At 41.4% G+C, this 15787-nt stretch overlaps 1 protein-coding gene across 1 annotated transcript in view; it reads left to right on the top strand.

Moving 5' to 3' along the window:
- The first annotated feature begins 367 nt into the window (after positions 1 to 367).
- GALNTL5 (polypeptide N-acetylgalactosaminyltransferase like 5) overlaps positions 368 to 15787 on the top strand; it is a 78178-nt gene continuing 62758 nt past the window's right edge. Inside the window, exons 1-3 of the mRNA XM_028165905.2 lie at positions 368 to 409; positions 7387 to 7684; positions 14972 to 15092. Of these exons, the coding sequence (XP_028021706.2) occupies positions 7390 to 7684; positions 14972 to 15092 (416 nt within the window). The 5' untranslated portion in view covers positions 368 to 409; positions 7387 to 7389. The remainder of the gene's footprint in view (positions 410 to 7386; positions 7685 to 14971; positions 15093 to 15787) is intronic.

Raw genomic sequence — 15787 nt, 5'->3', positions numbered from 1 at the left:
CCTGGAGAAGGCTAGGATTTTGACTTGCCCAATGCGAGGTTTTTCCTATTTCCTCAGCTGAGGAGAGAGAATTCTAAGACTTTCTGGAAAGACCCTTTGAACTTTGGAATTCCTGGATCCTGCCCGCTGATTGGAGCTCCCGGGCAGGGGCCTCTGGGGCTGGTGAGGAGTTGTGTGATGTCACAGGGCTTTGTGAGGCAGCCTGGGGCCGCCTCTGTTTTAAGCCCTGCCAGGTGGGGCAGGGTACCCAGCACAGTCAAGTTATTTGCTCAGAATCCAGGCACCCTAGAGTCACGCATTCAGGAAGAAATTCCATCTTCCAGATCATTCAGCGTAGACTCCTGCCTGATTCCGCCTATGACTCAGCTTGGAGAATACAACTACAAAGCAGCCAGTGGTTGTCTCAGTGGTAGGTGGGGGGGGGGGCGGTCCTTCCACCTAGAATCAGTGGGAGCAGCGCATCAAATCACGGCATCTTGAATGGGATGCTGGCTCTGGGGATTAGGATTAAGAAGATCAGATTTTTCAGGCTGGGTTATGCCACTTTAGAGGCTTACTGGGCATTGTAATAACTTTAGTTCTTGAAAATCAGGGCCAATTCTCACTGTATACCACAAAGGTACACCCTTTGTGTGTGCTTCTTAGGATTTATACAAAGAGAATGTATTACTTATTCAAAAAGCGAAATAGAAAAAAAAAAAACTCTTGGTAGTATCAGAAAGTCATAGATCTTGTATGGAGATCGGTATTAAGATTGTTCTTGGAAAGCAAGGGATTACAAATACTGATTATTTGCAGAAAAATTAGTTGTGACATGATCTAAAGCATGGTCGTGTTTTCCTGGCTCTAAAAACGAACATTTTAAAACTCAGTGACTGTAAATCCAGATTTATTTTAGGGCTCTGGTTTCTCGGTGTGTGCGTGTGCACATGTGTTAGTGAGTATTGGCAGCGTTCTTTTTTGCTTTACTGGATTCTTTTCATTAACTCTCAGGTGTTTTTTTTGAATGCATTTAAAATTTTGTTTGCTATGCATACAAATCATCACTGAAATATTTTTTACAACTTAATTCTGTATTTTTCTAGCATATGAGTTTTAGTTTAGGAAATAATTGAACATGGTTTCCTTCTGAGAATACAGAGTCGAAGAGCCAATCACAGAGCTGTGGGATCTATCTCTTGGTAGAAGTTTTCTGCGTTTTGTGGGAGTGTGGGGAGGGTGTTGGGGGCGGGAGGAGGAGAGATGAGGTGCATATTCCAGAGAACTAATGGGAGCTCTGCTTTAAGAAAATGCAATATAAGACAACTGATATTAGTAAAATAAGAAATGTGGGGGGAGGGATATTTTTATAAGTGTTCATATCTAAAGAAAATATTCCCCAAATTTTCTTTTTTTTTTTAATTTTTAAGAAAATTTTTGTTTTATAATGGAGTAGAGTTGATTTACAGTGTTGTGTTAGTTTCAGGTGTGCAGCAAAGTGATTCAGTTAGACATGTACATGTATCTATTCTTTCCCACATTTTCTTAGTATGGTAGAATCTTTCTAGAGAATATGGATTTATTTTATTTTTCAGTAATAATTCTATCATATGAATTCATGTGTATGTTTTGTATATTAAACTTGGTGGCCTCCCCTCACCTAGTTTCTCCTTTCACTAGTTTCTAATTGCTTTTGGGTTTGGGAGAAAATCAAAACAGAAGTCTCTCAAAATTTAGACACTAATAGGAAGATGCGGTGGTAACATAAGTTAAAACAGCTTCATTCTCTTTTCAGTTCTTCTACTCCATCCGTTTCCCCTAGTGAGAACTTATCTTCTTCTCTTACACATTTGATACATTTTCTTTGCCTAATCAAATATTTCGTTTTTAGAGTGTTATTCATTCAGTCAATGAGCCTTTGTCGTGCAACCAGGATCTTTGTCAGGACGTTAGATCCTATGTCCTAGGGGGATGCTCCCATACTGATAAGCTCTCCCGAATCCAGCTTTATGTCCCCTCCCTTTACCGGCATCCTCAGGACTCAGCCCAGGCACAGGCCCCTGACTCCAGTGGGTGGTGATGCCTGGGCCCTGCAGTTCTCGGGGAACAGACTTTCCTCCCTGGGGGGGCCTCACACTTTCCCGGCCAAGCTGTGTTGTGACTTGGTCCTCGTTACTGACCTGGTGGCCAGGAGCGGACTTGAGAGGTGACCCTCAAGGGAGGGCAGGTGTTGCCTTTTGAAACGGAGGCCTCTGTGTTATTTTCAAGGAGAGGAGGAGAGCTAGCCTTTCATGGAGAGGAGGGGCCATTGCTGTGGGTCCAGAGTGTCTGGTGGGTCTGGGGTTTCCGGCGTGTCTCCACCCACATACTCCCATCCCGAGGCTCAGTCTCCCTCCTTTCCTGGGTTGAACACTAGCCAAGGTGAGAATCAACCTTCCCTTCCCTGCAGCTCAGCTGCCCTCATCAAGCCCTGCTTTCTCTCGCCCTTTGGTTGTAGGGATGAGTCTTTTTATACCCTGCTAAGGAGGCCCTCTGACTCAGATATCTTGCCTTAAATTGGGGACGAATAACCCTCAGCTTTCCATTACTTTTCTTAGTTGCGTCCACAGCCTCAACTACAGCCATTTTGATTCCATGGTATTTGTGGTGACCACTCCCTGCCCTCATCTCTCAAAGGGCCAACCAGAACACTCCTTTCCACCAGGATTCCACCCCAGGTCACCGCAGCAAAGTTTTAGTGAGGGCACTGCTTCATTAAGGGGCTATCAGAATGCTGCCTTTCCACCGCAGTGGGTCCTCAGGGAAGCCAGCTAGGGGTGACCCAGCCCCTAAACCCCATTTTAGACCGTTTCCCAGGACCACTCCCACTACCAACTGTTGTAGTTGGAGTTCCCCAGAAAACAGACGCTGAGATTTGCGTGTGAGCACTTTATGGACGTGGGTTTGGCTTTCCAAAGTGAGGGAAATGGGTCAAGCAGAGGAAGAGGTTGGAGTTTGATGTCGTTGAGGGGCCTCTGCCAGTCCCATGGGCAGCTCTGGGCCGGAGGGGCCTTCAGAGTCATCCAAAATTGAGACGAGGTTTCCACCCATCGACTAGTCTTTAAGCGTGAGTTCCCTCAGGGAGGGGGAACCTTGGGCAAAGCAGCTTGCCTCAGCCAAAGGTAATTCTGGGGCATGGACTTGGCTGTGAGCCTTTGGCAGTAGGGGGAACAGGTGCCCACCACTGCCTAAGGCATCGTATCCAGGTGTGTTCAGGTCTCTTTCTGGTGGTTTGAGGCCGTGGAGCTGTTATGGGCACTGGGTTCTGTTGAGCAGTATGGGTTTCCTACATGAACAACAGCAGTAAGAGCCACAGTGGAGATGCAAGCTTGTTCCTAGGGAAGGGCCAAGGTCAAAACTGTAGAAGCCAAATTCTTTCCTCAAGTCTGAGAAAGGATAAAAACGGGAGATAATGCTAAATGTTCGAGTGCCAGGAGGTCACTTGGGAAGAATTGGAGCATGAGAAGGAAAACCCATGCCAGAGGGACTTGGACCCAGGAGAGACCTGGAGAGCATGAGGCTCATTTCATTGATTACTTTTCCCAGGAGTCAGGTCATCAGGGGATTTAAAGGGACAGGGACGGGAGCATCTATGTTCACGTGTTTGCCAGTATTGATGCTGTTTGATTTATTTTCACATTTTATTTTCATTTTCAATCTTTTTTAAAATCTTTGCTTTAAAAACGTTTATCAAAGTAATACATACGTATAAAAAATAAAATAAAAACAAAATCTTAAAAGAAAGTCAGCAGGCCCTTCCCAATTCCCACACTGACCCCCACCCCAGTGCAACTCCCTACAAGCAAGAGACTCTTTAATCTGTTTCTTATGATGGTTACCTTCACATTTTAAATAATATTCTCAGACTTCTATTTCTTGGTTTATCTATATTATACACCAACTTCATTTTTCTTACATGGCTTCCATTTTTTTTAGCTTATTTTCCAGTAAATCTATGTGATTTTTTTTTTTTTTTGGTTAGTACAGTTATCAGTGGTTACATTTTCATCACTCTATCAATATCGTTCCTTAGTTTTTACCATCATATAGATCATCTACCTGCACTTCCCCACCCCCAAATAATTAACCAAATCTGATATTCTTTGGACCCATCTCCTTTGTGGGGTAGGGGTGCAGCGCCCAGAGCTCAACACCAGCTTCTGTTCCAATCTCTGCTGGTTGCACCCTATGCCCACTTCTCACCTGCCCGCCGAGACTGCTCTGCCTCTCTCCTGCATTGAATCCACTACCCTGGGTCCTTGTATTCTTTGCTTATTCTTTGTCTTGTTGGCACTTACAATCCACACATAGTTTCCCAAAAAGGAAGACAAGGAGTGTAATTTTTTGAAAACATCTTTATTCGACTCTCAAGCTTTATTAAATTTTGACTAGATATAGAATTCTAGGTGGAATATCATTTAACAGAATTTTGAAGCCATTTCTCTACAGTTTTTCAGAACCCAGTGGTGCTGTTGAGAAATTTGATCTCATTCTGCTTCTCCTTCTCGTATATGTCAACTGTTTCTCCTGCCTCTGGAAGCTTTTAGGATCTTTTTACATCAATCGCATTGGCCATTCTGTGGGCCCTTTTAGTTCTGGGGGAAATGTTTGTATTATTTATTTGATGCTTTTCTCCTCTTTTCTCTGATCACCTTTTGGAACCCTTTGCACTAGTTGGATGTTATATTGATACTTCCTAGAATGAAATATCACATCTCTCATTTTTTTCCTCTCTCTTTCGTTTATTTGTGCTTTCCAGAGTATTCCTTTCATGCTATTTTCCAACCTTCTGTTGATTTTTCATTTTAGCAGTCATGCTTTAAGTTTCAGCAGCCTCTTTTTGTTCTCTAAGTGTTCCTTTTTCAAGCCTGCTTCTCTGGTTTCATAAATGTAATGTTTTCTTAGCTCTCTCTGAACAATCAAAATCAGTGTTTTGATGTTTCGAAAGTTCTCATTTACTGTTCCCCTTTTCTGATTCAATTTGTATTTTCTTTCTTTCTGAAGGCTTCCCTCAAGCACCTCAGCCAATCCTTGGTGTCTGTACTAGTTTACTAGGGCAACCACAACAAAGTCCCTTAGACTTGAACGATAGACGTTTATTTTCTCACGATTCTGGAACCCGGAAGTACGAGGTCAAGGTGTCATCAGGGTTGGTGTCTTTTGAAGCCTCTCTCCTTGGCTTGCAGACGGCCACCTTCTCACTGTGTCCTCAAATGGCCTTTCCTCTGTGCCTGCACCCTTGGTGTTTCTTCCTCTTCTTATAACGACACCAGTCCTATTGGATCAGGGCCCACCCTAATGGGCTCATTTAAACTTCATTACTAAAGACCCCATCTCCAAATACCGTCACGTTGGGAGTTAGGACTTCAACATATGAGTTTAGGGGGACACAATTCAGTCCAAAACAGCATTCCATTCCAACGGAAAAGTGAGACTCTAACGTGCTGCCGGGACCCTCTGGGTGTTGGGCTCACCCCCCTCCCACAGGTGTCCTGTCTTCACGGTGACATGTGGGGAGTCGGCTGCTTTGTTGGACACCCCATACGCTTCACTATGTGGGGGGCTTTTCTCTGGGGCCTGTCTTCTCATCATAGAATAATTTTCCCCTCTCCTAGCTCAGGTTGAGCAGCCTGGCTTCTGGGATCCTGTGCGTGAGGCGGGAAGGAGAGCCAGGTAACTCCCCTGACCTCAGCCTCAAGCTTCCTTCTGCGGAGGCCGAGCCTCTACAATCCCATTTCTCCAGAGGAGAAATTGCCAGGCTCTTGTCTGACTTTTCTGTGCAGGGAGGGGTGTCCAGAGCCGACTGTTCTGCATGGAAGCATGTGGCCTTTTCCAAAGCCTCCCCTCGTGGCCCCTGACAAGCCTGGGCCTCCAAACCCTGAGCTGCCCTGGGGTCTGCTAGACGCGTATCTGTCTCAGAGTCCTCCCTCCGCCCACCTGGAGTTGTGACTCCCTCTGTCCTTCCAAGTCATGGTCACACGGCCAATAGTGTGTCTTCCAAACCTGTACTGAAATAGTCATGCATTTTTCTACCACTGTTTTCCCAGGAGAGTTTTCAGCTTTATTTTTGTTCACAGTTGAGTCAGGAGGGAGAGGACACAAGACACACATATTCAATCTATCAACTTTAAAGGAAGCCTCTCAAGACTTTCTTGTTTGATAAATTATGAAATATTTCAAACGTAGGAGAAATACAGAGAAAAATATCAGGAGCGCTCTGTGTGCACATCATCAAGCTTTATCAGACCTCCTCATTTTGCCATATTTGCTTCAGAACTTTTAAAAAGTAAGCATTAAGGGGAATTCCCTGGTGGTCCAGTGGTTACTACTCCTCACTTCCACTGCCGAGGGCCCAGGTTCAGTCCCTGGTCGGGGAACTAAGATCCCACAACCCACGACCAAAAAAAAAAACATTAAGGACACAGCCCGAGCTCTTTATCCGCCTCCTGATTCCCTCCCACACAGAGGTGATCACTATCCTGTATTTTTCCTATATTTGTGTAGACCGGGCACACGCATGGTATTTTTCCCTAACATTTGCTACCCTCAAGCGTATGCATAAACAATTGCACTGCTTTTCATGTTTTCCAAATTTATATAGGTAACATCATACCCTACTTGTTTTTTGTGCAACATTATGTTTTTTAGATTTTACGATATTAATCCATGTCGCTTCAGTAGGTTCATTTCCAACGCTGAATGAATAGCCTCAGTTTATCAGTTCTCCTGTTGAGGGAAACTAGAGTTGTGTCTAATTTCTACCACAAACATGACTCCAGTAAACGTCCTTGTACATGCCTCCTGGCGAGAGTCTCTTTGGGGTATATTTCTAGGGATGGAACTACTTCCACATTCCCTATATATAGACTCAACCTGCATAGAGATTGCAAAGTGGCTGTACCATTTCACAGTCCCATCGGGGGGGTCCGCGCTTCTCACTGCCCACTTTCTTTCCACCATGGGATAGTGCATGTTTTTACATTTCTAACAGTCTGATTAGTGTCAAATCAGCTTTTTAAAACAGAGACCTATGCCATCACTCCTAGATGCGTCGAGAAGGTGGAAGGGATGAGAAACCTTTCTTTCACATTGTTTGCTTTAGTTTTATCTCAGGAGTCTGGGTCAATGACTTTAAATGATAGTGTATGTTTTATAAGCACGTTATACATTTTCATGTTAAGAAATCTGATGAATATCAGTTTTAAGAGTTTTTTAAAGGATACACTTTCTCGTATCAAAGTATATGATAAGCGCTGATATGAAAATAATCCTGTTTTTAAAACACTGTAAATTGAATTTAAGCCAAGTTGATGATCTCTAAACCATCAAAATAGCTAATACAGCTTCTCTTAAATCCTTCTGGTTTAGGAAATGTTAAAATGGACCTTCAAAAATGCTAGGTTTACAATGAGAAATATTATAATTCAATGTTTACTCTATGGATCCTTGACACTTGGGATCTGGACAACCATCTTTATTTATTTTCACCATAATCATGTGAAGAACCAGGAGAAGAAGATCCAGGAGAAAGGAAATCCATTAATTTGGTCCCTTGGGAAGAAATTGCAAACTGAACATGGCTCAGTGCAAATACCAAGACCTTATGTAAGAGTCAAAAGACCTAATGAAGATGAAACTACAGAACAGAAGTCATTTATAAAATTAGGTAAGTATTTTGATTTCCTCTGTTAGCCATTTTAAGGGGAAAATATACCATAAATTTAATAATTGGGAAGAGTGAGAGAATGTCCTTTTTTAGAGCAATTCAATTTTAAATTATGAAATATTTCTCATATATATTCATATATATCCATACACACACACACACACACACACAGAGAAAATAATAAAACAGGCTTGTGTGTATTTACCACCTAAATTTAACAATTTTTATGTAGTTTGCTGTATTTGTTTCAGATAGCTTTCTGTGTTTCAAAGAAATAAATTTTAATAGGTACAGTAAAAACTTCACCCCAATTCTTCCTCCTCCCTAGATATCTTCCTCATTTCTTTTATGTATTTTCTTTAAGAAAAATACAGTATGTATTTTTAAAAATAAATTTATTTGTTTAGGCTGCGTTGCTGTGCTTCGGCTTTCTCTAGTTGCGGTGAGCGGGGCTACTCTTCCTTGCGGTGCGCGGGCTTCTCATTGTGGTGGCTTCTCTTGTTGTGGAGCACGGGCTCTAGGCACGTGGGCTTCAGTAGTTGTGGCACGTGGGCTCAGTAGTTGTGGCACGTGGGCTTAGTTGCTCTGCGGCATGTGGGATCTTCCCGGACCAGGGCTTGAACCTGTGTCCCCTGCATTGGCAGGTAGATTCTTAACCACTGCGCCACCAGGGAAGACCCATAGTATGTATTTTTAATATATTTGTAGCTATTCTGGAATGAATTGCAATGCCACTATGGATATTAACATGTAAGTCTTTGTATAAACATACTTTGTTTCTCTCAGGTAAATACCTAGGTATGGGATGGATGGGTCATATGGTAGCTGTACGCTTAACTTTAAAGAAAAGGACAAACCGGTTTCCAAAGGAAGAATGCCATTTTATATTTCCTTCAGCAGTGGATGAGAATTCCATTTTCTCCAGATTTGGCCAACACTTGGCATGGTCAGATTTTTAGATTTTAACCATTCTAATGGGTGAGTAATGGTATCATTGTGGCCTTAATTTGCATTTCCCTACAACTAAGGATTTTGAACACCTTTTCATGTGCTTAGTGGCCACACGTACATCTCCTTTTGTAAAGTGTCTCTCCAAGTCTTCTGTCCATTTTTAAATTGGGATGTTTGTCTTCTGACTTCTAAGACTTTAAAAATATATTCTGGGGCTTCCCTGGTGGCGCAGTGGTTGAGAATCTGCCTGCCAATGCAGGGGACACGGGTTCGAGCCCTGGTCTGGGAAGATCCCACATGCTGCAGAGCAGCTGGGCCCGTGAGCCACAATTGCTGAGCCTGCGCGTCTGGAGCCTGTGCTCCGCAACGAGAGAGGCCGTGACGGTGAGAGGCCCGCGCACCGCGATGAAGAGTGGCCCCCGCTTGCCACAACTGGAGAGGGCCCTCGCACAGAGACGAAGACCCAACACAGCCATAAATAAATAAATAAATAAATAAATTTAAAAAAAATATATATATATATATTCTGGTATCAAATCCTTTGATTTGTGAGTTGCAAATATTTTGCACAAGTCTGTGCCTTGTCTTTTCATTCTCTCTTTTTTTTTAATTGAGATATAATTGATATATATCATTGTATTCGTTTTAGGTGTACAACACAATGATTTTTATATATGTATATATTGCAAAATGGTTACCACAATAAATTTAATTAACATCCATCATCACACATAGTTACCATTTTTTTTTGTGATGATAACTTTTTAATTTTTTTTATTTTTTTACTGTTAATATACAATTTATTCTTATATTCCAAAAGGAGAATGTTTTCTAATTTCTACAGTTGAAAACAAGTTTATTTATAATCATGTAATTCACCATTATTATTCATTGCATTTTCTTTGGAAAGGATAAAAGTTATCTCAGTACTTCAAGAGATAACTTAAGGTGTACTCTCTTAGCAACTTGCAAGTATATAATACAGTGTGCTGACTAGAGTCACCATGCTGGGCATCTTCATTCTCCTCTGAGTGGTTTCATTCAAGAAGCAAGATTTTAAATTTTGATGGTCAATTTATCACATTTTCTTCTGTGGTTTATGTTTTTTATGTTTTATCTAAGAAATCTTTGCCTACCTCAAGTTCACAAATATTTCCTTCTATCGTTTTTTTTTTTAGAAATTTTAAAGTTTTAGGTTTTACATTAACTCCGTTTTGAATTAATTTCTGTGATGCTGTGAGGTAAGGATCATAGTTCATTTTTCCATGTGGATCCAACACCATTTGTTGAAAAACTTTCATTTCCCCATCTTGGTCCCTTTATCAAAAATCAATTGGCCAGGGCTTCCCTGGTGGTGCAGTGGTTAAGAATCCGCCTGCCAATGCAGGGGACATAAGTTCGAACCCTGGTCCGGGAAGATCCCACATGCTGCGGAGCAACTAAGCTGTGCACCACAACTACTGCGCCTGCACTCTAGAGCCCGTGAGCCACAACTACTGCGCCTGGGTGCCACAACTACTGAAGCCCGTGCGCCTAGAGCCCATGCTCCGCAAAAGGAGAAGCCACTGCAATAATTCCGCGCACCGCAACCAAGAATAGCCCCCGCTCGCCCCAACTAGAGAAAGCCCGTGCACAGCAACGAAGACACAATGCAGCCAAAAATAAATAAATTTATTTTTTAAAAATCAATTGGTCATTTTTGTTGGATCTGTTTCTGAACTCTATTCTCATTCTTCTTAGAAGTTGTTTTGGTTACTCTAGGTCTTTTGCTTGTCCATATATATTTTAGAAACAGCTTGTCAATTTCTACAAAAAAGCCTGCTGGTATTTTGAATGGAATTGCATTGAGTCTATAGATCAGTCTGGGGAGAATTGATATCTTAATAATATTACTTTACCTGCATTCCACATATTTTAATATGTTGAATTTTCATTTTCATTCTGTTCTATGTATTTTTATATTCCCTTTGAGACTTTCTTCTTGGATTATTTGGAAATAGATTGTTTAATTTCCAAGTGTTTCGAATAATTTTCTGTCTTTCTGTAACTGACATCCAGTTTGATTCCACTATAGTCACAAAATATACGCTATGATTTCGATTCTTTTAGGGTTTTTCTGAGGTTTGTTTTATGATCCAGGATATGGCCTATCTTGGTGAATGCTCCATGGATACTTTAAAAAAAATGTGTATTCCAGTATTGTTAGGTGAAGTGTTTTATATATATGTAACCTCAGTCAGATCCGGTTGGTTGATTGTATTGTTCAATTCTTCTGTATCCTTGCTGAGTTTTTGGCTAGTAGTTCTGACAATTGCTAAGAGTGGGTGTTGAAGAGCCCAATTATAATCATGGGTTTGTCTGTTTCTCCTTTCAACCCTATGCGTTTTTGTTCCATGTATTTTGAGACTGTTTTTTGGTATGTTTCTATTTAGGATCATCGTATATTACTGGTAGACTGATCTTTTATCAGTGTATACTGTCTCTCTTTGTCTCTAGTAATTTTCTTTGTTCTAAAGTCTATTTTATCTGATATTAATGTAGTTAGTCCTGCTTTTTAAATTATTTGCAAGATATATCTTTTTCTATCCTTTTACTTTCAATCCACCTACATCACATTGAGGGGAGTTTCTTGTAGACAACATATTGTTAGAACATATTTTTTAATGCACTCTGACAATCTATGTCTTTAACTGATATATTTAGATCATTTGCATTTAATATAATTATTCATATGTTAAGGTTTAAGTCAGCCATTTTATTATTTTTTTGTTTACTTCTTCCATTTCTCATTCTTCTGTTCTCTTTTCTTACCTTATTGTGAGTTACCTGAACATGTTTCAGAATCTCATCTTGATTTACTTCCAGTATTCTTTTTTTTTTTAATTAATTAATTAATTAATTTAATTTTGGCTGTGTTGGGTCTTCGTTTCTGTGCGAGGGCTTTCTCTAGTTGCGGCAAGCAGGGCCACTCTTCATCGCGGTGCGCGGGCCTCTCACTATCGCAGCCTCTCTTGTTGCAGAGCATAGGCTCCAGACGTGCAGGCTCAGTAGTTGTGGCTCACGGGCCTAGTTGCTCCACGGCACGTGGGATCTTCCCAGACCAGGGCCTGAACCCGTGTCCCCTGCATTGGCAGGCAGATTCTCAACCACTGCGCCATCAGGGAAACCCCAGTATTCTTTTAATGTATTGCTTTGTGTAGCTCTATTCGTGGTTGCTCTAGGTATTAACATGATACATGTGTAACTCACTGAGGTCTCCTTGAATCAATGTTTTGCCACTTCCAGTATAGCGTAAAAAGCAAAGTCCATTAGCATCCTCAATTGTAAAATACGATTATCTTCAGCATTTCCTCTGTGTACACGGAGCACCACATCAGATGGTGTTGTAGTGTTTGCTCCAATCACTGAGTGAGACTTAAGAAACTCATGAGCACAGGCTATTATATTTTTTACCCTTTTGGATGTTCTTTTTTCTTTTCTGAGGTTGCAACCCTTCATCTGCTATGATTTTCCTTTTTTGTTTACAGAACTTTCTTTTTCGGCTCTTTGAGGGTGGGTTTGCTAGTCACAAATTCTTAGTGTTTCTTCATCTGAATGTATCTTTATTTTTCTCATGATTCCCGAAGGATATTTTTGCTGACCTAGACTTTGCTGATGATAGTTCTTTCTGTTCAGCACTCGAAAATGTTTTCCCACTTCCTTCTCTCCTCCATGATTCAGACGAGAAATCCACAGTCATTCAGATCTTTCCTCTGTGAGTACTGCCTCCTTTCTGTCTGCAGCTTTCAAGAGTTTTCTTTTGTCTGGAGTTTTCAGAAGCTTAATTATGATGTGGCATGGATTTCTTTGGTGTATCCTACTTGGGAGTTTGCTCAGCCTCTTGAAGCTGTAGACGTCCATCTTTCACCAAATTTGTGAACTTTTCTACTATTATTTTTTAGAGCACTTTTTCATTCCTCACTCTCCTATCCTTCTGAGACTCCAATAATACAAATATTAGCTCTTTTGTTGTTAGCTCATGGGTCCCTGAGACTCTCTTCATTTTTCTTTTTTTTAGTCTATTTTCTCCGTTGCTCAGAGTAGGTGGATTCTGTTATCACTATTCTACTTAATATTAAGCCCATCTAGTGAGTGTTTTATTAGATTATTTTTAGTTCTATAATTTCCATTTGGTTCTTTTTTATAACTTCTATTTCTTTGCTGAGATTTCCCCTTTTTCTGTTTCTGAGCATTTTTATGATGGCTGCTTTAACATCTGAGATCATTCTGACCTCTGATTCATCTTGGTATTGACATCTGTCGATTGTCTTTTCCTATTCAATTTGAGATCTCCCTGGTTCTTTGTACAACAAAAGATTTTTGCTTGTATCCTGGGCATTTTGGACATTGTGAAACTCTGGGCCCTGTTTAAGCTTCTTTGTTAGGCCGACCTCTGTTGAGATGCAGCACAAGGGCCAGGTGGGTGGGTGTGTTTGCTTCCTGCTGGACCTGCCGACTCCACCCTGGCAACCGTGGAGCGTGGGCACTGCCACGCTGTGGATGGTGGAGGGGACGTTCAGCAGCCCCGTTGGTGAAATGGGGCGCTGACTTGCATGACATTGTTGTCTCTGAGTTCAGCTCCCCAGTGGGCCTCCCTGACACCAGGGTCAGGAGGTGGGGTAAGCAGAATATCAACTCTCCCGCTTTGCACAACCTGCTGCCATTGAGGGTGGAGGTTCAGCTCTCCCTGGACCCCCATGGATATGAGGGGCAGTGGGTGCATGGCGTAGTGACTAGCCTCACCTTGCGCCACCTCGTTAAGACTTGTTGCTGCCAGGTGGGGCTGGAGGCTCAGCACGCCACTGACAAGACACTGCCTTAGGGAGAATCGGAGCACCACCTGCTTCTACCAGGCAGGCTTCTGGAAGACCAGCTCCCTGCTCAGCCCACCCACACCAGCCAGACAGGTAGTCAGAACACTGCCTTCTTCTGCCAGGAAGGGGGATGGAAGGGTAGGTTATGCTCAGGGGAGAGGAGCACGGCCCCTTGTTCCCTTGGGTTAGAGGTGGACCTGCTCCCTGCTCTCCCCACTGGAGCCAGCAGGGGGCGGTGTGGTGCTTGATTGGACTAGAGTGGGTGCTGCCAGAGGGTTTCTGTGGTTAGTTGTTCTTTTTTCTGGCCCTGTGGCTGGTGGAACAGGCTTATCTTGGGGTTTGTTTTGTCTGTGCCCATTAGTGGTTCCACCTGCAGCCTTCGACAGCCCCCTGTCTGGGATTTACGGGAGGCAACAAAGAAATCAGGAGCCCACCGTGTCCTTGCCCCTGTCCCGAGGCTCCCAGGCAACCTGCCTCCTTACACTCACCTTTCAGAGCCAAGGAGTTTTTAGGTGTAAGAAAGAGGACTGAGGGGAAATGGGGTCACTTTTTGATGGGAATCCTCTTTATATCCAGTATAGAATTTATACCAATTTTGGAAAACACTCTTTGGGCATTGGAAAAGAAAGTTTATTGTCTCAAAAACAAAGCACAACATAAAATCTACTAAGGAAATTTAACTAATTACGTTATTCAAGCTTCTAACTTTTTGTCTGATTCAGAGTTGTTCTTGAAAACTTCCATTACTGTTTGTTTGTGGCAACATATATTGATATTTCTAACAATTTTTCTTTAAGTAGTTTGTTGCAGCATTATTTGATGTCTACAAGCTCATTACTATTAAATCTTTACTGTGACTTATTGTGAGTATAAAATGACCTTCTGGATTGTCCTTCCAGTGAATTCTGTGCTTTAAAAATTATTTTGACTCCTGTAGTCTTTGACCGTTCTTTCACTTTTAACCATTTTAGTTCATCTTATTTATCGTTTATGGTTACATTTGGTTTTTTATTACCATCTAAGAGTTTTTATCTTTTAATGGGAAATTTATGCCAACTTCATTTATTGCTATGACTGATATGTTTGGGTTGTCCTTTGTCATCTTGTATTATTCTCTCAAACAGAGTTTTGGGATAGGGGCTTCAGCTCCCATTCTCCCACCTTCCCTAAATCCCTCAGTTAATATAATTTCACATGACAGTTGAGTTGCAAATCATGATGGGACCAAGGAGGCTGAGCACTTCCTTCTCTGGAGAAACTGAATGACTCTAGGGTAGCTTGTTGTTCATACTTTGCTAAGGAATCTGCTTTGATTTGTGTGAATACTTTGATTTTAACCTTGTCATCTGGGAGTAGTTGAGGTTCCAGGAAAACTACTCTGACATGTTATAAAAGGAGTGAATTCAGGATATAGTTTTTATTGTCCTTTATCAACGTGATGGTAGTAAACCTATACTTATGTGACTAATACCTTTTCTTGCAGGTAAGGATTTTAACTCTTCGGACCCAGAACTTATTCATGGATATTCAAAATATGGATTTAATTCCATTATCAGTAAAAACTTGGGCAACCACAGAGATGTGCCAGATACCAGGAATAAAATGTATGTTCCTCCTGATATATTTGTTTACATATTACATAGTTTCAGATATACAACATAATGATTTGATATTTGTATATGTTGCAAAATGATCATCACAGTAAGTCTAGTTAACATCGGTCACTATACATAGATACAAAAAAGATTTTTTTCTTGTGATGAGAACTTTTAAGATCTTTCTTAGTAACTTTCAAATATGCAATACAGTATTATTAACTACAGTCACCGTGCTATACATTACATCCCTGTGGCATTTATTTTATAACTGGAAGTTTGTACCTTTTGACCTCCTTCACCTGTTTCACCCACCCCCTGCCTCTGGCGACCACCAATCTGTTCTCTGTCTCTTGAGCTTGTTTTTTTTGGGGGGGGGGGGCGGATTGTGTTTTGTTTGTTTGAGATTCTACATGTAAGAGAGCATATGGTATTTGTCTTTCTCTGACTTGTTTCACTTAGCATAATGCCCTCAAGATCCATTCATGTTATTGCAAATGGCAAGATTTCCTCCTTTTTTATGGCTGAATTATATATATAGATATAGATGTAGATATATAACATATAGATATAGCTATATAGATGTATATTACCTTTTCTTTATTCATCCACCCATGGACACTTAGGTTGCTCCCATGTCTTGGCTTGTAAATAATGCTGTAATGAACACGGGGGTGCATGTATCTTTTTGAGTTAGTGCTTTT

Source organism: Balaenoptera acutorostrata, chromosome 7 (genome assembly GCF_949987535.1).
Source record: "Balaenoptera acutorostrata chromosome 7, mBalAcu1.1, whole genome shotgun sequence".
Classification (NCBI taxonomy): Eukaryota; Metazoa; Chordata; class Mammalia; order Artiodactyla; family Balaenopteridae; genus Balaenoptera; species Balaenoptera acutorostrata.
Note: the sequence above shows the minus strand (reverse complement) of the source record. Positions and strands in the feature narration are given on the sequence as shown.